Here is a 27,308-nt window from a genome sequence, read left to right as displayed (position 1 = left end):
TTAGTGTGGTGGGAAGTAGAGAATACTGGATAATAAAGTCAGGCTCTGATTTCTACATATTTATTTTAAAGGCAGTACCAGCCCAGTATCTTTCTGTGTCCATTTAATTGGGAAACTGTAAAGTTTAATCCTCAAAAATCAGGCCTACCAAGACTCCTTCAGTCACAGCCATCAGCCACTGCACAAAAACCAGTGTTTTCAACTCAGGATTTTCGAGTCACAGTCTTAGCACCAAATTTCTTGTGGTAAAACCTTTTTCAAGGCTCAGACTTCACCCAACCCTGTGATTATACCCTGAGTATCCTATTTGAAAGGGCAGAGCATATTATACTGGTGCAGAAAGAGCAAGCAAGCTTTGCTCTTACATGATGAAAACTAATTTTCAGGGAAGGTAGCTGTACCCTTTTTCAGAACTGTAGGCAGCAGAATATTAAAGTGTGTCACTTTTCTGGACATGCAGGCTTAGATTTCATTTTTCTTTCTGCTCCTTCTTGCTTGATTGTAACCCCAAACTTGAATTCAGTTCTATGAAATAATTTTAACCAGTATTAAAACTCAAAAAGGAAACTGAAGAAATATCCAACACACTAGTGAAAAGGAGCTGATCAGTTTGGAGCCCCAGATTAATTAGGAAATCCCTGGGACGGGGTATGAAGTCAGTAAGAATTGGATGGGCATTTTTCCTGTAGTTTTGCTCCTGTGATAATTCTTAAGAAAAAGCCAAACAGGGTTGTTAATAGTATTTGTTTTGCTTTCCTTCATCTACAAAACAGATGGAGGAGCCTTTTTCTTTTCAGTGCAGGTAGTTCAGTCCTGAAGCACCTGTACAACCTCGTGGATCCTGGGTTTGTCAGTGTTGTTGGCAGGTCTAGCTCTCTGCTCTCAGATCTGGCAGGTGTCAGATGCTGGGCACAAGCCTTGAATTCCATTTGTTTTGTTTGAGCTCAAACCCTTTGTATCTTTAAGGCAGTCTTTAGAAATGGTTAACAGTTAAATCATTAATTTTTCCCATTTTCTGCTTATTTACCCTTGGAATTCAAATGATTTGCACACAAATCTCCCTGTGAAGTGCCTGAGAAGCTAAAAAAGTAAGAGAACTTTTATGGGATTATAGATATTTCAGGTTCTTCATGTGCTTACGTGTTCTACTGTAGCACAGGACTTAAGGAAATGTTCTGACAAGTATTTCAGGGATAATCTGGTCTAGCTACATCACACTGAGCACTTTTGGCATTTAATTCAGAATCATTATTCAACACGTACCTGTGCAGTCAAAACCGAATCTTTGTATTTTTCACTTAGGAGCCGTTCCTGTACATGTGATGACATGGCTTCAATAAAATGTAAAGACCTAAATTACAGAATGGAAGAAGTAATTTGGGTATTTCCTTGATGTATTTTGAAGGGGTTTTTTTCCCCCTCTGAGGCTGACTCTGCAACTTAATTCTTCTAGGCCACTTGGACAGTCTTCTCCTTAACCTACTGCTTAGATTGCAGAATTTGCAGGAACAAAGTCTTCTTAACCAGGAAACTGCATCTTGGAGCTCTCTACCTGTTTGCCAAGTTTTATTAGAATTGGACAGCAAAAACACATGGAGGAAGCACATATGTGCACACACAAAAGAAGTAATTTAAAAAGTCTTCTCTCTATAGTAAAATAGCAAGAGAATCCCAGTTATTTGTGATTTTCCATCATTTACTCTCAATCTAATCCATTTTCAGGAGATCTTAGTAGCCTGTATGTTGTTTTCTAATGAATGGTAACAGTTGTAAAGAGGAAGAGCCTCAGGATACAGCCTGTAGTGAAAGATCTTCACTCCCTTGATTCTTAGATAAATCTGGCAAGTGAGAGAGTGACCTTTCCCCCTTAACTTTAGACTTTAATGTTGGCAGCACTATGGAAAGAGGTTAATTGCAATGTCTTCAAGGGAGAAAAGGCTTCCCCTGTGCAAAATAACGGAGTTTCAGTGGTATTGTGTAAAAGTGTGCAGCCTTTCCTGGCAAGGAACCCAAAAGTAGGTTCCTTGGCAGGAAAGGAGCTTACTTGAAATTGAGGTTCTTTTAAACAAGAAGTGAAAGGTTGCTTAGCTTATCAGTCAGACCAAGAAGACCAAGGGTCCTTTGATAAGGATTTTCACAGACCAGTAGAACATTTTCCAGAGGCATTAGCTTGGGCTCTGTGTTTTTTAGCTGTCTGAAGAGTCTCCTTTCCTGCTTTTCACTCGCTGCCTCTTCCTTCTCTTTCTCCTTGCTGCAACAATATCCTTTATTTCAGTCTGTGTTTTAGGCTGTAAACCTCTTATCTCTTGCATGTACCAACCCCTTGGTGCCTGGCAGCAACCCCATAACTTCTAAGGGACTACACCAGTTTATACTAAGCTTCTCTCCTTTTTCTGTGTCACTGCATGAAAACGTGAGTGCTTTGGCATGGCTGGAGTGGGATGAATCCAAATGTGTTTCTGTTTGGAAAAGGGGCCTGGAGAGGAGCAGTGTTGTGCTGTTGACTCAAGCAGGATGGGCAGTCCCAGCGCAGATGGGGCACGTCAGTGGAAGCCGGGATGGAAGAAATGCAAAGAAGAAAGGCTGGGAGTGATATTATAGCATAAATAAAAATGGGAATAAAGCATCCTGTGCTGTCAGCACTTAGAACCATCAGGATGAGCAAGTCAAAGCCCAGGCATTTCACTGCCTCCATCACCTGCAATGGTCCTTGGGCTGGACCCACCAAGGGGACTCACTTTTGCTTCCAGTGACTCAGTAAAAAGGCACCTCTTGTCCTCCAGCTATTTTAGGGGATATTTTGGGGAAAAAAGGACAGATATTTTATTGTACAAATGTGATTGTCAGCCCAGAGTGTTTCGGGATATTTTCAATGCTGGTTTCCCTTTCTTCCGTGTCCTCAGAGCTCTCTTTGAGCCTTTGGGATGTTTTTGCCTACTGGAATTTTTGAGCAGGGAGAGGAAAAGTTCTCTTTTCAGAGCTGGGGAGTGGGCTGCTTTTTCAGGAAGATTTAAGGTAGGGTTTAATTTTATGTGGAGCCTCCCATCCTTGAGGTACACTGTGGTGTTTTATGCGGTGATGTGATAAATTTAGAAAGGTGACCTAGCAGGCAGAACAGAGCAACCACTCAATCACTTCACACATATAACACTGGACAGTAAATGAAGGGCTTCAGTAGCAGCAGCGCTGGGATTCCTGACCTCTGGCAGCTCCCACTGGGGTGATTTTCAGGAGTTACTGATTTCTTTCCACTCTGCCCCTTATCAGAGGGGACAGCTCACTGCTGGCACAGGCGATGGAGAAAGGTAACTCTAAATCATCCCCACATGCCATTCCTGAACTCAGCAGTTACAGCCAGATTGCAGCATAGGAAAGCTTTACTATAAACTTGGTCCAGCACTTAAAAACCTTTTAAATGACCTGAGCTGATGAGTGGTTTTGCTGTTTAAATCATGTGTAGTACAGACCTTTATGGAGCTGTAAAGAAAAATAGATACAATTCTGCACTTTTTATTGTATTTGTCTGTAAGGTGTTAGATTCAGTAAAACCTGCAAAGGACAAGGAGTTAATCTACTGCAGAAGATAAAAGTGGTGTTACCGTTTGCCTGTTGCCAGGCCAAAGCAAGCTAAAAATTCCTGAGAATGACCAAAAAGTGCTGAGATTTCAGTCAAGTTTTGGTGTTCTATGTGATTGCTTTTTCAGCTTTCCCTATAAGGTTTGAAGAAGAAAGTTTAAATAATCAACTTGTGATAAGCCTAAAGTTTGGGAAGTAATTTGTTTTTATGAAGGAAAATGGAAAGTCTGCTCCTGTATTTCTTGTAGGGCAATTACAAACACCATGACCTATGGGACTGAAGGATGGCTTCATCCTTTATGGGGAACTTCCTAGTTTGCTATGGGTCTGAGGATGACTGAAAGACACTTGATTTGCTATTTGGTACCCACAAGGAAGTTTTACATCGCCTGCTCCTGTGGTGTTTCCAGGTAAGATCTCTGCTCTGCTGTGGAATGAAAGGACACACCAAGAAGCAGTGCCTAGCACTCAGAAGTGGCAATTTCTACTCTTTTTCCTGGCTGAGTGAGCACCTAGCCTCACCTCCTGCCAGGGGGTGACACACTTAGCTGTGTTCTGCTCTCTCCTCCCCTTACCTGGCTGGCTGATACTCCTTATCTTCTTGCTCCTGTTCTCCATCACCTCTGGGGTTTTTTTGCACTGCCCTGGTTGGCTCACCTGCACCTGCTCCAGCAGCTGAGGCTGGACAATTCCCTTCAGCCAAGTCCACTGTTACACTGGAGAAACAGGACCCAAGTGTAAGCAGGAAGGGAAAGGGGTCAGCCCGTGTCCCAGAGCTGAACTACAGAGTGTGTCTGGTTGGAATGTGGATCCCACAAGCTGTAATGCCACTCACTTAGCCCGGGGTTTGAATTCCCTCTTTTACCTGTGCTGATTTCATTTTCAGTTGTGTGTAGAATGAATCCTGTGAAAAGACTCTGGTGTCAAGTGTCTCTTCCACAAAGCAGCAAGGCAGCAAGTAGTAAATTAAGAGACTAGAAGAAGTTTTGTGCTACATGGCACTCTAGGAGAATCATTAAATGAGAGCTATTTTATTTTACACTGAATAGTGATAGGCTAAGTTCTTTCTTCATTTGAAATTAAAATAGATTTTTTTTCTCTAAAATGCAGTTCTTTGCTAATAAGATTCCATGGTTACAAATTCTGTTTATTTGGATATTTCAGTAAAGGACATGGAACTCTTCCTCAGGCTCTGACTTGGGATAACCAGGTGAAGGACGCTGGCAGGGAGTGGAGCAAACAGGTGATAGCAGTTACTGATATTTTAAATTTGGCTTGAATTGCCTCAGAGGATGAACTTGCCATTTGAGGCTAGATGCTACACTTGAGTTTTGTACCTCGTCCTGTACCTTGTCCTGAAAGGTTTTTTTGTTTACAAAACCTGCTGCACAGAGTGGGAGGCTGAGGGGAGGGTGCAGATAGACCATGGGAAGGCAAAGATTCCAAATTAAAGCTGGAACAGTTAAGAAATGCAGGTAAGGACTATGCTTTAATTATACTTGGGTCATGATTACTTGAAGTCACTGAAAGCAGCCGAGTGCTTGGGCCCCTGGGCTCATGGTTGTTCCTCCATAACTTCTGAGTTCATTGGCTGAACTCTGCCCAATCTATTAATTTCACACAGGTATCAGAGCCCCTACCAATGTGTGACTTGGCACACAACTTGAGGCTCAAGGAAAAGTCCCCGTGAGGGCTCACAAGCATGTGATAGGAGCCTGCAAGGATCAGGCTCCATTACTACTTGGGCACTTGCCTTTCTTCCTATTCTCTCCTGCTTTTCCTGGCAGGGTGGAGAAATAAGAATGTGAGAAGAGACTGCTGAGACAAGACAATTTAAAACTGTGGTCTCTTGCTTCTAGCTGTTGTAGGAGCTCTCTGAATTAAAACTGAGCTTAAAGGAAGCTGCTGGGAAGAAATGCAGGTCAAGCCTAGGAAGTCTTAACCCTGAGGTGCGAGGCTTTGTCATTGAGGGGAAAATGGTATTGCTGGTTAGACTTGGCAAAATGCGCCATGATTTCATTTGGGAAATAAAATGGAAAGAGGAGAGACTGAAATGCCTTCATTATGCTGATCTTGATCGTGTGTATCCTATCAGAAACTATACTGGACAGAAAGAGACCTGTGTCTCTTAGTCATCAGATGCTTTGCAGTTTTTAATTGTTTTCAAAGGGAAATGTTGTGTTGCTGGGACAGCTGTAGGGCACCTCCTGGAGCCAGGGGCCATTGATACTGAATATTCCAGTCTGGATAAAGGTATGCAAACCACGTAAATTGATAACCAACTGTATTTTTAAATATTTCTCCATATAGTTATCTTACAAAGCAAAAGTGCAGTGTAAAACCCCCAAAAGAGTGGGGAGCTAGGACATAGATCATCACCCCCATTAACGTGAGGAGTTTCAATAGAAGCTGTCTTCACCTTTGAAGTTCAATGCTTAGCTTTTAAAATGGATTTTAATCATGCCTCCTTAGAACAACATGGTATGCATGTATGCTTGTCTGCTGTGTTTGAGGTCATAAACACTGATGACCTTGACTAGCCAACAGAAAAGAAGCAGGAAACAACAAAGAAAAATATCTTTATACATATTTCCCCACACGGTTTCATGTGCATGCTTACCTATGTGTAACTGCACCATGAACTTGAGGAGAATTTCAGGTATTGTCCTGCAATTTGTTGCAAACAGGCTGGAGTGTAAATGAAATCCTAAAACAATACCATATGTAGTGTTGTAGTCCTTCTTCAAATGCAGATCAGCATGTTTGGCCATCCCGTGCTGTCCCAGGGGTTTCTGGAGCTGCAGCCCCTGTGCCATAGCTCACCCTGGAAAATGCCAGGGCTGTGTCACACCCTGGAACTGGAGCTCTCGGAGTAGCCTCCTTTAACTCCCTGGGATTTCTATATACATTTATACACTTGAAGCCAAACATATGCGTGTTCCTTCTGCACAAGGTCTCCCTTTTCCTCCTTTGGTGCATAGGATTGGAAGTCCCCGCTGCTTCTACTTTTCTTAAAAGTTGCCTAGAAGTTGAGCAAAAATATTGCTGTGGTCGTTTCCCCTCTTAAACAGCATCCAAGGTATTGTTTCCTCTGCTTTTCCTTTTCCCAGGAACAGCAAGCTGCTCTGTTGAATGGATTTCTCCATGAGGTTATTTTGCAGGTCAGGAGGTTAGCTCACTTTTGTCTTTTTACTCAGCTGCTGCAGAAGAAATGCTCTGTGTGTTCTCCTGAATTGTAAAGGCTGGTAAGAAAGAGAAGCCAAAGTCATCCATTAATCCACAGGCAAAGTCCTATTGAAGCTGCTGCAGTGAAAGCTCTCACATGCTGCCCTGGAAATAACCCCGTCTGTGACGTGGTGAGGTGACCCTAGGTGAGGTCAGAAGCTCAGCTCTCATTTTCATTTAAGCTTCTGGTTTTTAAACAGCATTTGGGGTTGTGCCTCGTGGTTCTGCTGAGCCCTTAAAGCAGCTGGAGCCCCCTCGGGAGGGAGTGGAGAAGGGGACTCTGGGGAGGCAGGGGTTTATCTGCTAAACTTGCTGCTCTCTCCTCTCAACTTACTCTTGTTTTGGCTTAAATATTTAATGACCACGACCCCATGTGAGAGCGGCAAGTGGTATCAGGACTTCAGCTTAAGCTGCATTGCAGAGACAAAGCACCTGTTTTAATTCCTTCTGGAAATGGAAGTGATTTGGAAGTGTCCCAGCAAATAGAAGGCAAAGTGTAATTCTTGACTGCCTGTACACTTTCTCAGGAAGCGTGTGAATTGGAAGAATCTGTGTACACAGCTCCTGGCCAGGATTTTCAGGAGGGCTAAGAGAGCCAGGGGATCTCTGTCCTGGCATCCTTTGCAGGGTTGCAGCTGTAAAGCCAAGATGCATTTAGTGGAAAGATAGTGGCATCAACTATGGTTTGTCTCTTCACAGACACTGATACAATAAAATGCCAAGCTGGTGTATAGGGTTATGGTTAGGCTGGATGCAGTCTGTGCCTTCCCCTGGTCCTGCTCAGTGTGCCCTGGGAGCAGCTGGCAGCTTCCAGGGGCAGCGTTGTCCCTTGGGATCCAGCTGCAGTGCTTATTCAAATGCTGGCCGAAGGCGCTGCTGGCAGCCATCCACGGCTGTGCTTGTTCTTGTGTCGTGGAATGACCTTCTGGAATAAATTCAAGGAAATAGAAGTGACAAAAACTACTGACAGGATGGGTTTGGAGTGTTTTGTGGGGTAATCAGGTAACATCGGGGCTCCTTGGAGTAAGGAGCTGTGATTTGGAGCTGAATCAGCCATTCCCATTGCTTAGGGAACTGATTTTCAACAGGATATTACTGAATTTTACTTTTCATTTTTCATTTCTGTGGTGCAGCTCCTGCCTTTTCTGGGTTTAGGGAATCATGCCAAGCAAGTTGATTTTCATTGCATTTGAGAGGTAAGGGAGTGCTGAAGTGTGCAACCTCCTTCCCTCCCTCCCTCCCTCCCTCTGTATGGAAATGTGTTTTGTGTGGATCAATGACAGAAAAGCAACCACTGAAAATATATTCCCTTTCTTTCTCTGCAGTCATCCCCCTCCCCAAAACTTCTCTAAGAATGTGACTAAAACCAAAGCACTTTTTAAGTTACAAAGGAATAGTGTTGAGCTGGTGAAGCCAGCTGGAAATGAACATAGAATCCCAGAATTGTTTGGGATGAAAAAGACCTTTGAATCATCAAATCAAGTGTTAACCTAGACGTGGAACAGGGTTATCATTTTTTTTTTGAAGATTCAGGGTGGGTTTAATTGCATTTTATTTGGCACACATTGTTTTAAAGTTCATCACCTCAGAGTAGGAACAATTTTATGGCGTATGCTAATTATACAAAATTCACAAACACTGCTTCTTTTAATTTAGATTTTTTTACAATGTGTTTTTTAACTATAATTTGCACATCTCACATTTTTTCTCTCCAGTTTCCTGTGTCTTGTGGTTAAATCTTGGCCATAAATCTTGCTCTGCTTTGTTATAAATAATAGGTGTGCTGTATTTCTTCATTTAACAACCTGCTAGGTTAATAGTGGCTTTAAAACAATTAAATATGGTTGTGCAGTTTAATATTCCCAGTTTTAATGCACCATGAAGGAGAAATGAGAGGCATTGTCTTTTATGGAGTGCTTGGGTTTCACGCACAGTCTGGCAGTCTCTGTCTGACACCTTGGTACTGGGATCTTCTTCTTACACACATCATGCCAAGAAAAGCTTTCAGGGCAGGTTTGGAAATCAAATAGCAAGTCACTGGGTGGCAAACGAGGCTCAAATCTGAGCGGTGGTATCGCAGCCAAAAGGGTTTTGGGACCCTTGGGATGCACGGCTGGAGCTGTGGCTGGGGCAGCCGGAGGAGGTGGGTTTCCACGTGGCAGCGGCAGTGCTTCAGAGCATAAAATTTGGATCTCGTAAATTCTCCCTGTCAGTAAGGCTGGAAACCTGAGAAGGTCGTGGTCACGTGCTCTGGTGTGTCACAGAGCAGGATCTGAGTCCCCAGTCACCTCCCTCTCAGGGGATTCCATCCTTGTGTTATATTTCCATCCAGGCGGGCTCCATGGAGAAGGAGGACCTGAGGCACGAGGTCTCGGTCGTTCAGGGTACTCGGGTCTTGGCACCAAAGACATATTTCAGCAGGAGGAACAGAACTGATGCCTTCCCAACGGGCTCCTATGAAGAAAGGTCATCAAATGCATATGTAGATCAGAAACTCAATAAAGTGTAATGATTCCTAAATATCAGGAAATGTCACTGCAAAACTGAGCATTGGAACGTGTATGGGCAGGACCAGTGAAGACTGGGATTTGCCTGGATGACAGCTATTATTCCTAGATGTTGTGTTTAAGTTACACTATAAATATTCCTGCTAGATGTTGTAGTTGAGTTTACAAAGGGCTTGTCTCAAAAAATGAATATTTGAAGCTTGGGTTAAATAGCATTGCAAGAACTCCTGATCAGTACCTTCTCGTGGTTCCACAGAGGCAATATCCTTTAAATTCTCTCAGTTGGAATTCTTGCTCCAGTTAAGCCTGACTTTGAAATTGTTTTGTTGCAGACCCCTCTGCTGCAAGAGGATGTGGGACCTCATGGAGACTATGTTCCAGATCAGGTAATGGATGCCATGTTTTGCTCCCCTGAGTATTATCCCTGCCAAATCCTTCCCCTGGCCCTGTGCAAAGCCTTCCAGACAGAGCTCAGTGCCTCTTTGCTTCAGGCCCCAGTCTGGGTTCATGAAATATTTGTGGCTGTCAGTCTCGTGCATCAGCCAAGGTTGCACAGATGCAGAAAGCCCATCTGAGGGATTTTAGAATTGCAAATGCCTAACAGATTTTAACAGCTCTATATATGTATACACATATGTAAATACATATATGCATATGTATGTGTAACGGGCTAGAAATACACACAAGAAATCTATGATTTCTCTGGTAATAGTGTGCCAAACTGGGCTGCTGGAGATGAGAAATGTCTTTAATTCATCTTTCAAATCCTGCCTTGATTTACTTGTGTTACAGGATTGTAACACACACGCTGAGCTTTCTTAATGGAAATAATCGGGCATCTAATTTTAACACTTTATATTTGCTTTCTTACAATTCTGTCAAGCCTTTGGTAGATGACAAAACAGAGTATCTGCCCTGGCCCCCAGATTTGTCTGTTGTGTATCGTGGTTTCTCTGACATTTAGAAACTTTTTAAACCAGTTTGGCACAGTTTAATAATTAGGAGGTCACTGATTAGCACTTGCAATAATGTCTTTAAGAGCATAGAACTTTGTATCCCTGTGCCTGCGGAAGGTGTCCATGCCCATGACAGGGCTTTGGGACCAGAAGAGGTTTAAGGTCTGTTCCAACCCAAGCCAGCCTGTGATCCTGTGATTCCCTGAAGTGCCCCTGTAATTAGCCTGAACAAAACTCCTGGGACTGTGCGCGTTCATGGTTTCACCACGCAGAAAGCAGGTGCTTTGCAGCACACAGGTGTGTCACATTACAGACAACGCAGCAGGGCAGCCAGCCTGTGTGCAGGGTCTGAGCCGTGTGCCGTAAGTCAGGTTGGAGGTCACCAAGTGAACATCCACGAGGGAAGTAGAACAGGGAATAGCTGCATGTAAGTGAAATACTTTTTTATTTAGAATTATGGAGCTGGCGCTTGACAGTACCTCAGCATTTCCGATTCTGGGCTTTCCCGGAAGAGGCTCTGTGCAGCTGCTGGTGCTGAATGTGACAGGCTGCTTCGTGTTTTAGGTGCAGAAATGACTGTACACTTGTAATAGCAGATACATTCCCACTCTCTCAGGAAAATTCCTTTTGTTTTGTTTGCTTTGTGAGGCAATATGGTGCAGTTAAAGACCTGTGTCCTCTGAAACAGCGGGGCTGCTGTGGTTGGAATATTTGAGGTATCTCGTCCTCTTCAATGTTGCTGTGACACAAGTTGGATTTAGTAGAACCAGTATTTTCTTTTTCATGTTGATACAATGATTCTGGCAGGGAGGTCAACTTAAAAATTCTACTTAAGCTGTCACATGTATTCTGAGAACATTTAGCAGCAGCAGATCATGTGTTTGTGCTACGTGAGGCCAGCAGAAACTGATAGTGGTGAGTTGTGATGTTTTACAGGAGTGGTAACGCACAAGGTACAACAGAGGTTTTTAACTGGATTTTAGGATCCAGATGTTTGTAACACTGGCTAATTCTGACCCTGAAAAAATTCAGGCTCAGTTGACCACTGCTGGTGTTCAGGGATGTCGTAGTGGTTGATCTCTGCCTCCTGGAAAGTTGCTTCCCCCTTGGAGTCCGTCACCAACTGGTTATGCACAGCTTCAACTGCATGGCATCTTCTGGGGAAATGAAGGTGTACAGAGTGTGCTTGTGCACATTGCTGTCTGTGGAAGGGGCTGTGCGAGTGGATTTTGGGTTCTGCCCAGGCCAGGCACCATTTCCTTTTGTGTGGTGTGCCGAGCTCCCAGCTGGTGGGGGGAGAAAGGGCTTTGTGGTGAGACTCCAGTCTAGTGGGACCTTGGGAGCTGCTGAGGTGGGACATGGGGTGATGGTTTTAAACTGAATCAGCATCAGTTTAGGTTACATATAGGGAAGAAGTTTTTTTACCATGAGAATGCTGGGGCCCTGGCACAGGCTGCCCAGGGAAGCTGTGGCTGCCCCATCCCTGGAAGTGTTCAAGGCCAGGTTGGATGGGGCTTGAAGCAGCCCAGTCCAGAGGCCCCCATGGCAGGGGATTGGAATGAGATGAGCTTTAAGATCCCTTCCAACCTAAACCATTCTGGGACTGTAAGACTGTAGCTGTTGCATTGGGTTAATGGGAAATATGGGAGCTTGAGGATGTGGTGCCGGGCTGGAGAGCAGCTCTGGGAGTCCCTGCCAGGGTTTGATGCAGGCAGTGATGGTGGGTGGGATGGATGGATGGATGGATGGATGGCCGGCCGGACAGGAAAGTTATTTCTCGGGGGATTTCAGGCGCACGGAGCGAGGGCGGGGCGCGCCGAGGATGCAGCGGGAGCACAGCGACAGGGTTAGTGCCTCGGCGCGTCTGTGCGCGGAGCCGGGCGGCTTCCCCGGCGGTTCCCCGGCGGGCCGGGCCGTGCCTGACGTGGAGCGCCGGCTCGGCCGGAGGCGGAGCCGCCGCGGGTTTATCAGCGCCGCGGGTCGCGGCGGGCGCACAGCAACAGGCGGCGCGGGGGACCCGCCGCCTCTCCGCCCGCCCAGCCGGCCCCGGCCCCGGGAGCCGCCGCCGGAGGCAGGGAAGGCAGCGGCAGGAGGAGGGAGCGGGCGGAGCGCGGCCGGGGCCGGGGCGCGGGCGGCCGCCTCGGGATGGTGCTCCTGCCCCTCTGGCTAGTGGCAGCCGCGCTCCTGGGGGCCCGCGCTGCGCCCGGCCGGCAGGTGAGTGAGACAGAGAGGGAGCGGGGGGACCCCTGCCCTCCCCTGCCCTCCGCGCTGCCCCACGGGCTCCTCCCTCGTCCCCGCGCTGCCCCGGGCTCCGCGCGCGGTACCGGCCCGGGGCGAGGACAGACTGAGATGGACGGGCGGCTCTCCGCTCGCCGCTGTGCTGCGGACCGCGGCATCCAAGCAGCCTGGAACCGGACACGGCATCCCCGGCCCGGGCTGGATCCCGCAGCGGCAGCCCCTGGGTCCTTTCCCTCTGGATCCTATGCCCCTAGGTCCCCTATTCCTGGCAAGAGCAAGTACCGAGCCTGCAGTGAGCTGACCGTGGCGTCGGATCACTGCCACCGTTCCCGCGGTCACTGCGGTCCAGTTGGCTTTCCCATTCTCTAGCCGAGATACAAAGAGCTGTCAGCTCACTGCTTCCTCTCTGCCCTAGCACCCGTGCTTCTTGGAGCTCATCGCTTTGCTGCTGTTAAATCCCCTCTTTGGCCACCAAACTTACTTTTTGGCACAGTGTCATAACGTATAGAACGGGTCATTCAGAATCAGGATTGCTTAGCAGCTCTATCTGTGTTAAACTTGCTATGGTCTCCGTTAGTGTATTGGGGGGAACAGCTGTTTATTCAGTTAAGGAAGAACTCCCATCCCTGGAAACCAAATGAAGAAACATATAAAATAATGCAGCACAGACCAAGTGATTTTTCAGCCTTCTGCCATTCCCCATTGCATAGTAATTACACTAACAACTTTGTGCATGTTTTTCTTCTCTCTTCTGCAGGCTGGTAAAGAACAGCAGATCCAAAGAGGTAAGTCTTTTTAGCTATTATTCCTACTATCAAGACAGAAATAAAAGAAGTTAGCTCAAAGACTCGTTATTTCTGGAGAAATGATCTGTATGCAGGCAGGCATTCCCCGTGCACCCCCCACCAGTGCCACCCAGAAGGGTTTGTAGTTGCAGTGACGTGGCACGGCTTGAATTTGCATGCCCTCTCGTGCTGCGGTTTTGCATCTTTATGTGTCTGTGCTTCCCTTCTGAAATACAAACGGGTCGAAGTTATAAAATCTGTAGCTGCTCACTGTTGCCTTGTCAACTGACAGACCTGGGTAGGAAGGTGCTGTGCAGCGAGTTCAGGGTCAGTGGCACATGAGGGAGCTGAAGGGAGATGTGCCTCTGTGTGCCCACAGGGTGCTTCTTACTTCAGCCTCTAGGACTTTTCCCAAAGACAGAAATCTTCCTTTAACTGAGAGGATACAGCCACAGTTGAAATTTCAGCAGAACTGGCAACTGGGTGCTCCACAGGATGGAGGAGTTAGTGGAAGGATGTGGAGGCTGGCATTCCCAGGGCATTAGTGGGAATTCCCAGTGCTGCTTCCCTAAGCCAGTGTGAAATGAGTCTTTGACCATCCCGGTGCTGAGTGCGTGTCCCTGCGCACGAGTGCTCTCTGGAGCTCTCCTGCGGTGGGAATGGACCCCAGGCAGTTCTGCTTCCAGCTGCTGTTGGACCTCCAGCCCTGAGGTTTTGGTTCAGCTTTTGTTCAGAAAAGAATTCCAGGCATTTCTGTGAATTTTGGAGGTCTTGTCTCAACTTCAGTTCTGGCACTTAGCACCAGTGAGCTTCTGGGCTTAGGTTGGTTTCTGCCGTGATCAGTGAATAATGGGAACAGAGACAGCGAGGTACATTTAAAGTTAATTGGCACACAGAGGGTTTTTCCAGTGGTATGCTGATCCTGTCTTTTATTTCTAGTCCTTTCCATGAGAAATGGATTGTATTTGAATTTCGGAAACCATAAGCTATATAGGAATGTGTCTTTTAAATTACACAGTACATCAGGCAGAATTCCTGAATCTGGAAAATAACTTTTTGTCCTTTAACGTCTTCCTTTCTTCCACAGCCCTGGCACTGCTGTAGTCAGGAACGTTTGGGGCTGAATTTGATCCTGTAAATTCTGATTCAAAAAGTACAGAACCATAGAATCCCAAAATGGTTTGGGTTGGAAGGGACTTGTACAATCACCTCATTCCAAACCCCTGGCCATGGGCAATGACACCTTTCACTATCCCAGGTTACTCCAAGCCCCTTCCAACCCGGCCCCATTCCCGGGATGTGGCAGCCACAGCTTCAAACCATGGCTTACTCACTTGAGAGCTGTAATGACTTGGAGGTAAAACCTGCAAATGCACTGTCCTACTTCTGAGTGCCCATGAAGTATCGCTTCGCATTGGCGGCGTGTGCTTTGAGCCGGCCCAGGGCTGGCTTCTGACAGCAGCTGATCTTTTCTTGTAGCCTGAAAAGTCACCTAGGGAAATTAAGGCACGTAGGGGTTTATTTTTGTTAGACATCAGCACACTTAATTGCCTGCATTCATGCACAGAGTGCTGCAGTGCCTGGGAGCTGTCAGGAGGAAGTCGTCGTGTGTCACTCAGCCTGAAGGTGCTGACGCTGTGCTGCACCTTCGCCTCCCACGCAGCAGAGCTCTGTCCCTGCTCTGTGCCACTTCTGGAAGACACCTGTGGCACAACTGTGCTGGGCCCCACCACCTGCAGGAAGCACCTGCAAAACACCTGGAGCTCTGCAGAGGCTGCAAAAAACACGCACCGGCCATCTCTTGAGCTGTGTGTATCCCTGGGACAGGTGGCAGTGAAGCAGAGGAATGAGGACACCAGAGAGATGTCCCACATCAACCTCTCTCCTTGCTTTCATTCATCCAGCTTACAATGTCCAGATCCCACGCAGCCTCATCCCTTATCAGGTGCAGAGCTGAGTGGGAATTCTCAAGGAATCTGTCCCCCTTTCTTGTCTTCTCTTTCTTTCTGGGCATTTCTGCCACCTAAAGGCAGCCAAACAGAGCAAATGGTGATTCTGGAGCGACCCAGATTCTTGAGAGGGACCAAAACTGCTCTGTTGTTTCTGGAAGCCACCAGCCAGCAATGAAGCAGAAAAGGCTGATGACAGAACCCCTGCTGAGCTTGTCCAGTTGTCTCCACACCATCCTCTCTTATTAAGCATCACCTTGCTGAGTGACCAGAGCAGCTCTGTGCTCCTCCCAGTGCTCTCATCCGCGGGACAGAAGCGTGATCTCCCAGAGCGTGGCACAGTCTCTTTATGGAAGCTCTGTCCTCTTCACCCCTATAGCAGCAGGTGACTGGGTTTTCTCCAGTGCTTCCACTGCAGGGCTGTGTCTGTGACAGTGAAGCTCTGTGTGCCATCCAGCAGTTTGGTTGGGTCACAGCTTGTGAGTTCCAGGCAGAAAATTCCATGGTGATGCTCTGGAGATGTCACCTTAGATCCAGTGCTTTTGCTGAGCTTCCTGACCCTCACATCCAAATGGATCTTCCAAGCTCTGGAAGACTGCTGGTCATCCCATCCTGTAAGTGTCATTACGGAATGGCCTGGGACACAGCAATAGGACCCCCGTGTGTGTGGGATGTTACCTGGAGTCCCCACATTTCTTTTTGTGGGTATTTTGGTCTAGACATGGAAAAATAATTTGAACTTTGAGACATTCTTCCTTTTCCACTGATGCCGCTGATTTCCACATAGACTGTGCCTTTGAAATCTTCTCAGGTGGATGTTCAGGCATTTGGCATTCTGCTGTGGACAGGCACCTGAACGATTTTTGATCTCTGTATTTCAGAGAATCTTATGCATAAAAACCACTGGTTTTCCAAATGTAGGTGATAAAAGAAGTTTAGGATTTTCCAACCTCCGTTGAGCACAGCTGTTGTACAGTGCAGAGACAGCTCTTGTGAGGCAGTGGTGTTAATTCTGTAGTTTCACCAGGTTTTGAGGGGAAAGAAAGCCCGGACAGCTCTCTTCAGAGGCATTCTCTAGCTAATTATGTTTTGGCACGAAATGAAAGAATGTGATCTTCCTTCTTAAGTGCTTCCTTTCAACCTAAACATTGTGCAACTGGAGCAGCACTTTAAGGCCAGATTTTAAAAAAGGATGAAGAAAATTTACAGTTAAGTGCTTTTCCTCTTGCTCTGATCAGCACTGTCAGCTTTGAATGAGCAGAGCAGATCGGCTCTGAAATTGTAGCTTAGCAAAGGGAGCACCTACAGCTGGGATAGCATTTCCTCAGAGCGTGCAGTTTGTGGAAAAAGGGTAATGTAAGTCAGCAGAGGAGTTCAGATGTCGTTGGGATTCAGTCATGTCCCATTTAATTTTAATTGTCTTTGAACAAAAGGCATTTCCTCTTCTAGTTCAGCATTTACAGACTCTGGAAAAGGCTTTCGCTGACTCAAAACCTTGACAGTTCTTATTTTCCACCCTTTGTTCCTGCCTTCTTGGGGCTAGCTGGCTGCTCTTATTAGCCAAATAGCCGGGGTTTTTCCCCCCAGCCTGTGGAAATGTGGGAATTCTGCTGCAAGATGTGCAGAGCAGTCTCTCAGCCGTGCGGTGAGCACAGAACTCCGTCACCAGACTGCGGTCTCTGGCACTGAATGTCCTGCTTTAAAGAAAAAGGAAAACATGCCACGAGGAATCTCAGCGAGGTGGAAGGTGGAATGTCAGCCTGGGAATGAAATCCCAGTGTTGAAGCACCAGGAATGTGAGGATCTGTGTTTTTACTTTGACCCAGTTAGGATGTACAACCCAGCAGCTCTGTCTCCTGGGCATGGTCTGGTGTCTAATTAATAAAAATGACTTTAGAGTTTTAATTTGGTCCCTTCTCTAAGGGGACAGATTAACAATCCTGCTCAGAATTCCCAGTGTTTAAAGTGGGAATTATCCTAAGGATAATGACCTAATTAGGATGCCAGTTTTAGAACCTGATCTTGTGGGTGTGCGGCAAAATAGGTGGAGTTGGCTGCTGCTGAAACTCACCCTGTGGCTGCTGGCTGTAGGATGTGGGGTACCAATGGGCTTGGAAGTGACTTTTCACATTCCTAGGATGTAGTATTTGTATAGTAAGATATTGATAGTGAAAGAATTGAGATGTGTGCGTCCTCCTAGTACCACATGTTGTGTTTCTGTCAGATTCCTCAGTAACTGGCTGGAAGAATATTAAAAACAGTTCCCTGAAGCCGTTAGGAACGTTTTCCTACTGAAGGTACTCGTTGAATGCATGAGTCTCTTGAAACAACAGCCCTTGCTACCAGGAGAGAGGAACTGGCTACTGAGCTTTTCCTCTGTTTGATTCTCATATCAAGTGTGATGCACGCTGGGAGCAGGTGAAATTTAGCTCACTTAATTAAGTATATTTATTTGAGGAATTCTCAGTGGCACTTGGTGCTGACATCAGAGCTATCAGATCTGGTTGCTCTTCGAATGAAACTGTCAGTAGTATCACTCTGATACTACTTTCACCAGCTCTCCCAGGAAGAAGGGAGTAGGGAAATAACTATTTTTGTGGAAGATGTCTTTTTAACTCTCACGTAGTCAGATAGACAGGCTTAAGCTTGGGCCTTGGACCCATTCAGAGCAGCAGTGTGGCTCACAGCTTGATCTGGCCCTTCCCTTACGGCCTGAAAATCGGACACCGACTATCCTGATTGCTGCCAGATTACAGAGGTCTCACTGAAAAGATAAACTCATGTGAAACGGATTTGTTTTCCACTGGTGTGAAATTACTTGAAGACTCGTTGCCTTGGCTGAGAGTTGTGCCATTGAGCTTCTCCAGGATTGCACGCAATGTGGCTTTGCTGGGTTTATGGCTTCTCTCAGCTGCACTGAAGTGCAAGATTTAGGGTCAATTTTGAGCAGATCTGTGTCAAGTTTTTTAATAATTAGATTCTCTCGTTGATTTTCATCTCTGTTACTCAGAGGAAAGGCAACAGGAAGTTGCTAGGTTGGGGGATTTGTAGAGGCAAAAGTGACTGCCTTTACCAGTGCTAACATGGATTAATTTATCAACAGCATATGATCCTGTGGATTTTTTCCCTATTTCTATTTTCTGAGAAATCGGTATACAAATTGTGCTTATAACCAAACTTGGCACTTGGTTTTCAAAAGCTTGACGGAAGTCCTGGCACAGAAGCAAGTTCTGTGTCAGGTGTACGACAGAGCTGTGTGGCATTCCTTACAGGAGAATTCAGAAGGGTCCGTGCCTCTCCTGCAGCTGTTGAGCAAGCCTGAAACAGGAAACTCCCCAGATAAATATCAGTGAATATTTCAGGCTTTTCTCTGTAAGTTTTAGGAAAATCATTTTTATAATAGCAATTGTTAGGAAGAAATTCTTTCCTGTGATGGTGGTGAGGCCCTGGTTCAGGTTGTCCAAAGAAGCTGCAGCTTCCCCCTCCCTGGAAGTGTCCAAGGCTACATTGAACGGGGCCTGGAGGAACCTGGGATAGTGGAGGGTGGTGTCTCTCCCCATGGCAGGGGGTTTGGAACTGGATTGTCTGGAAGGACCCTTCCAACCTAGACCATTTTGTGATTCCATGGCACAAGAGGAGCAGTGGCACGTGCCTTACGTTTCCCCATGTTAGTAGCCAAAACAGGAATCTCAAACTGTGATTTTTGGAAGGGGAGGTGTGAGGCAGAGGGGTCCTTCAGTCTTTGGGCTCACGCCGTGCTCCTGTTCTCATCTTGGTTTGGTTTCTGGTGCGTTTCTCGGCAGAATTCCGACAGAGCAGAGCCAGGCCGTACGGGTTAGTGATTCCCATCAGCACGGACGCAGATGGCAGCTACGTGTCCACCGTCCTGTCGGCCAGCCGCCAGCGGCGATGGGCGCGGGAGGCGCCGCGGAGCCCCCGGGAGCTGTACTTCAACGTCAGCGCCTTCGGCAGGGAGTTCCACCTCCGCCTGAGGCCCAACACTCGGCTGCTGGCTCCCCAGGCCGTGGTGGAGTGGTACGAAGACTCTCTGGAGGCTGGGAACGATGGCGGTAACGCGACTCAGGCTGGAAGCGCTACAGAGCGCTTATGGAAGAGAGAGCCCCTGTGGACCAACTGCGCCTACGTGGGGGACATCACGGACATCCCCGGAGCTGCCGTGGCCATCAGCAACTGTGACGGGCTGGTAAGGCTGGTTTCGTGGCATCTGTGTCTCCTGTCACACTCTGGGCACAGCTTTCGTTGCTTTTAACCACGCGTTCCTAATGATGTCATTTACAGAACTTGGTTTCTTAAATCCCTTAGAAAATATTAATGCCCTACTGGTTTGCTTTGGGATAATTTCTCTGAGGTTGATAAGCAAAGTTCTTAATGTCTCAGATGTGTGAGAGAGAGTACTCAAGCCTACACATTGTTTGGTTTCCTAGTTTATTTGCATGAGGTGTAACAAACAGGGAAATTTATAATGAAGGCATTTGCAGACTTAGAAGGTGACCTTTTGTTAACTGAATTTAGAATTTGGCGTCCAAATCATCCCTCTTTGCTTCTCAGGTACCAAAATGATGGGCTGCCCTGTTATCCAAGAATAGCAGCATTAAGTTTTAAAGGGTTCCTTTATAAAGTGAGCATGCTTTTTGTTCTCTTAGCTGCAGTTTTGTTTCATCGGGAGGTGTCAGATGAGAATTGACTAACAGGTAACAGATTGTTTTCAATCTGTCTGCGAGCACGCAGCTTTCCCTGTGGCTGAGCAGATGCCCAAATCCCAGAATGAAAGGCTGGGCATGTTTGGAGCCCACACAGCATTCCTTGGTTTGCTCAGGCAGCAGTGAAAGCCAGCAATACCCACCTCGTGCTCCGTCACTGGTGGAACACGCCTGTGACATCCAGGGAGAGGGATGTCCTGGTTACCCTCCTGCTCTTTGGGACAGGACCCATGTGAAAAAGTCTGCAGCAAGCATCCTTTCTTGGAAGTGGCTCTCCCACTTCCCATAGCTGCCACGTGGTCATGATTTGATTCCGTTTGGAGATAAGCCCTGGCTAGGAAAGCTCCCACCTCAGCAGTGGCAGCAGTCACTGTGGAGTCACTGCAGAGATGGCTCAGAACCCCCATTCAGACCAGAACCCCTTGAATTCCCTTGCTTAGGGAAGGGTAATACTGCTAGTGATTGTCTCAGAGGCGATAACTAATGTCAGTTTGGTGTGTTTTGGGGGTTTTGGGGGGCTTTTGAGGAGAATCTATAGTGTTTACCAAGGCCAAGCAGACCCCTGGCTGGCGAGCTGGAGCTTCCAAGAGAATGGCTCTGCTGAGTGAGACCCTGGCAGCTGGATTTTGGCAGTAAGCCTGAGTGAAGTTGTTGTGTTGAGACAGCACGTGAAGACAAGCAATTGGATTAAATGGAATGAGATTAGGGAGCGTAGCTCCGGCACAGATTGCCGTGGGGCTGGCAAGCTGCTTGTGGTGTGTTTTCAGGATAACGAAGCCAGAGGGGGAGTGGCTTCACAGGGACAGGGGACAGGGTTGGGTGTGATGCTGGGTAGAAATTCTTCACTGAAGATGGTGAGGTGCTGGCACAGGCTGCCCAGGGAAGCTGTGGCTGCCTCATCCCTGGAAATGTCCAAGGCCGGGTTAGATGGGGCCTGGAGCAACCTGATCTACTGGAATGTGTCCCTGTTTTCCCATAACATCCCATGTGCTTCCCATGGTTTTGGTGACTGGAGCAGGAGAACATGGGCTTTTTCTTTGAAGAGTAGTGGGTCACTACTACTACTACTATATTCCTGGGTCACTCTTGTCTCTGTTCATTTCAACCTTTGCTGTTTTAACATCTCTCGGAGCTCTAATCATGTGAGTGTGAAAGAAATAAGTAATCCTGAAGATTTGTTTTATGTTTTTTTTCCTCCCAGCATCTCCCATGATAGTAAAAACAACTTGCAATTACTGTCTCTGGCCTGTCTCTTCCTGTACTATGTGTCTCTCAACTCAGCTGCAATATTTGATCCTCAGTGTATCCTAAAGACATGAGGAGTGAGATAATAAGGCTTAACAGAAACTGGAACAAGAGTGAGAGATTCTGGGGGCGTGTGTGTGCTGGAAGGATTTATTTTTGACTTCAAAGGAATTTAGACACTCTCCAGAGTAGCCAGCTGGGTTCTGAAATCGTGGAGAGAAAGTGGAGGGAATCACCAGGGTGGCAGTTTGCACAATGTATAACTTGTAGAGGAGGTTGGATGTCATAAGAGAAAAAGAGCATTTGGTGCTAAATTTTGATTGTTTGATAGTAAATATGTGGAATAATTAGCATTTGCACTAGCAAAGTAAGATTTTGCCAGTAGTCTCTTCCTGAATCTAAACTTACATTTAAACCCCCAAATACTTGAACGCTTTTGTTTGGAAATACTTTGCATATCTACTTTTGCAGTGGAAGTTGTCTGTCTGCCATCAGTTCTGCAAATTCCTATTTTCACATCTGCTTCATCTCCCTTGGAAATGACCCTGTTTATTTAAAAATCCCACATGCATGTGCCTGCACTTGTCATGGCAGAAGAACCCTTCATTAGTCACGGAGGAGCTGCCTCTTGTCTCCTTCACTGTGTGTCACAGTGCTGGTGCTTCCACAGGTTTCTGCTGAGCATTTCTGCTGTTGTTTGGTCAAACTGGCAGTATTTATTGTCAGAATCCTTCAGGAGTGGAAGGTGCCAGCCTCAAGAAAACACTACAAATGGTTTAGGTTGTAAACAGAGAGAAGGCAGCAAGCCTAACACTGAGAAATAGTGGCTTAAAACACTTTCTACCTGTTAATGTATAGAAAATCATCTCAGTTTCTCAGTTAGCTTCCTGCCTTCGCAACAAACTCTGAGCAGGTGTTGGTGTGTGATGCCTCGAGCCTGTGCTTCCACTCTGGACTGTGCTCCTGTAGATGTGTGTCTCTGTGTCGGAGCTGGGGTCTGGTTTATGCTCACATCCGTGCAGCCCCAAGGGGGAGGGCTGGTTTCTGTTTGTCCCAGAAACCTTGCTTGTTCCAAATGAAAGGGCTGGGCCCAGGACAATGAACCTTTAATCTTTGACTTCAGATTCCGAGTAAAATGTGACTTCATTTTTGTTTGTTGGAAGTGATTTGGAGTATTTTTGTTTGTTGAAATTCCATGGCCTTCAAGGCCAGGGCAGCCTAGAGTTGTTGGAGGCGCAGCTGTTTGCAAGTGGAAGATGCTCAGGAATCTGCCTGCCTTGTAGTGTTCAGGTGCCAAACCAGGGAGATCCTGGAAGACAGACCAACCATCAAGAATTTAAAAAAACACCCAAACGTGCTTAGATCTGTCATTTGTGACAGATTATTCCTCACTTGCTTATTGCCATGCCTTTTTCCAAGGATATGGAGACGTGAAAAAACATGTCTGTGCATGTTCACAGCTACTTTCCTTTGGCAAATCTTTTGGAAATACAAGCTGGAATATCTCAAACTAGAGATAATTGCAGAGGCTTTAAAATTGGTTCAGGAAAAGCTTTAAATATCTGTAGGAGTTGGGGCGTATGGGATCCAAGGAGTTTCAGGGCATTTTGAGTTGTTTCAAATCCTTTTTTATTACCATTGTTTCATCAGGACTGAGCTATTAAGGCTTATTTCTTGTTCCTGCGTTGCTTCTAAGGTTCTATTTCAGTATGATTTCCCCCAAGCTGGCAAAACAGAGCTCCTAAATGGAGAAACATCTTTCTAGGATGGTATTTGATCCCACTGTATTGGAATAGCATTTTGGAGACAAACACTTGAACTGCTGCAGAGCATCTGGTTGTAGAAACTCAGAAACATCAGAAACGCCTGCTGAGTTTGGGATTGGATCTGGGACTTTCCCTTTGGGCCTGGAAGTTTCTTCCAATCCAAGCTGAGAGCTGTGGTTGAGGGGACGTCTGACCATCCAGGACTTTGTGGGATGGCAAAGCACAAGGACAGCAAAACAAACCCTGGGGAGATGGAAGGCAGGACAAACCCTGGGGAGATGGAAGGCAGGACAAACCCTGGAGATGGAAGGCAGCACAAACCCTGGGGAGATGGAAGGCAGGACAAACCCTGGGAGATGGAAGGCAGCACAAACCCTGGGAGATGGAAGGCAGCACAAACCCTGGGAGATGGAAGGCAGCACAAACCCTGGGAGATGGAAGGCAGCACAAACCCTGGGAGATGGAAGGCAGGATGATCCCTGGGGAGATGGAAGGCAGGACAAACCCTGGGGAGATGGAAGGCAGGACAAACCCTGGAGATGGAAGGCAGGATGATCCCTGGGAGATGGAAGGCAGGATGATCCCTGGGAGATGGAAGGCAGGATGATCCCTGGGAGATGGAAGGCAGGACAAACCCTGGGGAGATGGAAGGCAGGACAAACCCTGGAGATGGAAGGCAGGACAAACCCTGGAGATGGAAGGCAGCACAAACCCTGGAGATGGAAGCGGCGCTGGCCGCGTGCCGCTCTGGGCAGATGGCAGGGGTGCCTTAGGCTGATTTAACACTCCCTTATTCCTGCTCCCCTGCCCTCCTGCGCTCTTCCCACAGGAATTCCCTCCTTGCCATGAGCTGCCATGACCTCTGTGCCTGCTCTCAGCGCTGGTGTGTCGCTGTGCTTGGCAGCATGATGAGCTGGGCTTGATGGGCTGCAGCTGGACTCCATCCCCATCACCTCGCCGCCGCGCAGCACTTCCCACAGCCCGAGGAATCCATAGGAAAGAGGATTTCTCAAAGTTCAGCAACTCCAGCAGCTTGGGAAAATGCATTCCCTCATTTGGGACTTGAGGCTGCCTGAGTAAAACCCGGAGGGGAGGAGCAATGAGAAGGGAGGCGATGGAGAGGGAAGTCAAGTGTCAGTATAGTGGAAGATGATAAACTCTAGAAATTCTTCTGTAGGTCTGGTTTGCTTCTCCCTGAAATTTATCACTCTAAGCAAATGAGTACTTCACCCTTTCTTCATAGTCAGAGTTTATGCAGATGGTTGCTCAAGCTCCATTTATTTGTTCTTGTTTGTTTTTATAAATTCTTCTAACAGAGCCAGACTTGGTCTAATGATAGGTTTGCCTCATTTCCAAGCCCTTGTGTTTCCTCCTCTCTCTCCTGCCTACCTTCAAAGACAGACTTTGGGCCTTAAGAATTATGCTTTGGCCCCTAAGATGAGCCTTTATGCTTCAGAAGGGATGTTTGGAGCTTGCGAGGGTTTGTACCCCAATAATTATGTTTTTAATCTTGGAGTCCAAGTGACTTGAACTGCAGAAATGAGCCTTCATGACCCAAAAATGAGGTTCTTAGATCTAAAAGTGTGATTTAGACCCTATGTATGAGGGATTGGACACTCAAGATGTGTCTTGGACCCTAAGGATTGACTGATTGATAAAAATGGAGCTCTGGACCTGGAAGATGAGGCTTTGGGCACTATAAATGGACCTTTGAGCTATATCTGTTCAAAAAGGTGGAGGTAGTTTAGCTCGTTTTGGCTCATAGGAAGTGTTTGCAGGCACTTTTTGGTAACTGAAATTAAACTTGTGCTGTTTGTCCTCTGTTGAGGAGCAGGTGGCAGCAGGTTATCAGATAACTGAAAGCAAAAATGAAAGGAAAATCAATCCCATGTGTTCTGACCATTCTGCAGAATTCCTCACCCTCCAGGCTGAGGAGAGATGCAGCGAGTTCAGGCTGGCATCTGAGTGACCTAAGTGATGTCCCCTAAGGTGCCTTCTAGAAAAGGAGGACTTCCCTTTGGGGCCTGTCTGGAACAACCAGCAGGAATAGCCCAGAACACCCGAGCTGTGAATTTAACAGCTACCCCAGGCTGGGCAAAATGTGCACGTGGTACATAGCCACGAGTGGAAAATGGGATGCTCAGGAGGCTGGGGTTGTTATTGGTCTCTTTTTTCCTGTCTTTGGATTGGAGACAAGATTTGAAGGTAAATTAAGAAACTTGACAGTCTCGTGTGGGTGAGGCCAGGTGAGGAGAGCATCCTCTGGGAAGGGGTTTAGGAACAGGCAGCTGGAGAGAGTCTGCCTGGAGACTTTGCATAAAAATCTCCACTTTGGTTGCCACAGCTTCAGACTTTTATTTATAGTTTATTTCTGATGTTGAAAATTGTTCTGTCCAGCAAAGCACAGGTTTACACGTAATCCCTCCCTCTTAAGCAATATATTTAGGGGCTGAAACTGCTCTTACAGATCAGTGCATGGTTAAAAATGGTCTGGAACAAAGGGCTGCTGGCTGGGTGCTGCTCTGGATATGTTTTTTGTAGCTGTTATTTAATCACACCTTGTAGTCCTGGTGATGCATTTTCACAAAACACTGCTTTTAGGGTACTTGGACAAAGAATTTCCTTTCTGGATTTTCCCCTCTTTGTTTCCAAAACCCCAGACGCTTCTTAAACTTTTTCGTTCCTGGAGGCTCACAGCTGACAGGGTATAAAATAGCATAAGCTTATCAAAATGGCTAAGTACAGCCCTTTTTTATAGTTTTAGTCATAACTCCCAGATCGTATAACCCGTGTGGACCCCCGATAACACACCCAGAGTGCGTGAATTGGGCTGTGGGGAAGTGCATGTCCCAGGAAAAGATAGCAGACAGATACTGAAATAGTCAGTCTTGTCAACATTCAATCCTTGCAGCCTCTCTGCAAGCTCTCACTGATGGTGGAGTGGATTTGCTGATGGTGGTGCTGAATTTGTGACTGCCTTTGGGAGGGTGGAGGTGCAGGAGCCATATTCAGCAATGGCTTTGTCATGTTCCATGTTTATTCAGTGTTGTACCTACTTGGATCTGGAATTTAGCCTGCAAGGCACGTGGTCTGATGTTTTAAGCAATATATTTAGGGGCTGAAACTGCTGTTACAGATGAGTAACAGGGAAAGGGGCAGTAAGCAGGACTGGAGAGCAAGCTCTGTGCCAGGTCATTGAGGAAAAGAGTTGGTCTGCTCTTTCCTGTTCTTAGGTTTCTCGCGGGGTCACGCTGCAACTCTGAACGTTTCACTCCCATCCAGGCTTTGAGAGAGTCACGGGAGGAAGAGTCACTTGGTTCCATCTCTGGCCCCTGTGTTTCAGCCGGAGCTTCTTGAAATGATGGATAAAGTGCAGCACTGTTGTTCCCGTTAAAACAGTCTTTGCTTTCACTTCTATTTTAAACACACTTAGTTTTCATTGAGTGCTTCTGCTCCTTGGCTGAGAACTTGAGTAAATTACAACCATGCAACACTAAATCAGCTTCCCTACCTCATAAAAATCCCTTTGCCATTTGACTTTCTTGGTTTGTACGTGACCAAAGATGTAAAAGTACTCCTCCTCTTCCTTTGAGAGATTTTACCATAGTTTGTTTTTTTTTTTCCTTTGTGCAAGGATGTAGAACCAATCTAAAACTGCGAGTTTGATGGAAGTGTTACTAGCTGTGGTGCTTCCTAGCTTTTGATCCCCAGAGTATTTCCATTCAGAGGAAGCTGCCTCAGTTTTCTGTGCTCCTCTGACTTCTCTCCAAGGAGATGACTCCTCTCATGCACAGTTTGGGCTGAGTTTCCTGTTGCCTTGGAAGAGTGATGATGCTGCAGCATCATTCTTGACTGTTGTGTGCAGGCAGCAGATAAATCACTATTTCTTCTGTGTGCCACTGTAGAAACCGTGCTGCTGACATCCAGACCATGAGATCTTCACATTTGGACATTATTTATTCGCTTTATACTTTTGGTGTATTCAGCGCTTGAAGGTCTCATTTCCCCTTCTCTGAAGGCGATCAGATGTCCTGACTTTTTGTTTTCCTTTCCACGTTTTAGAGGAATCTGTGACTGGTGGCATCCCATGACTTCTGGATCTGGGAAAACACCACGTTTACTGCAGAACTGGCAACCTCTGCTGTCTCCTGTACCATTTCTCCATGAAATAGTTCCCAGCAAAGACCTGCAGTAGCTGACACAAAGACAAAACTTGTGCTCAGTAAATATTTCTACAGAGATTTGCTGGGACCGGGGAGGTGCCTGACTGCCCTGAGCATGTTCCATGCATACTTTTCCCTCTTGAATAGCTGATATTTTAAACCCATAGTTCCTTCTTT

General features: G+C 46.6%; 1 protein-coding gene across 2 annotated transcripts in view; it reads left to right on the top strand.

Annotated features, from left to right (window-relative positions):
• Positions 1-12,184: 12,184 nt before the first annotated feature.
• Positions 12,185-27,308, top strand: part of ADAMTS3 (ADAM metallopeptidase with thrombospondin type 1 motif 3) — a 57,426-nt gene continuing 42,302 nt past the window's right edge. For both annotated transcript variants that reach the window (XM_038136172.1, XM_038136173.1), the window contains exons 1-3: positions 12,185-12,478; positions 13,260-13,287; positions 19,040-19,440. In XM_038136172.1, the coding sequence (XP_037992100.1) occupies positions 12,410-12,478; positions 13,260-13,287; positions 19,040-19,440 (498 nt within the window). In that variant the 5' untranslated portion in view covers positions 12,185-12,409. The remainder of the gene's footprint in view (positions 12,479-13,259; positions 13,288-19,039; positions 19,441-27,308) is intronic.

The sequence above is a fragment of the Motacilla alba genome, chromosome 4 (genome assembly GCF_015832195.1).
Source record: "Motacilla alba alba isolate MOTALB_02 chromosome 4, Motacilla_alba_V1.0_pri, whole genome shotgun sequence".
Taxonomy (NCBI): domain Eukaryota; kingdom Metazoa; phylum Chordata; class Aves; order Passeriformes; family Motacillidae; genus Motacilla; species Motacilla alba.
The sequence above is the reverse complement of the archived record's forward strand: the minus strand, read 5'-3'. Positions and strand labels throughout refer to the sequence as shown.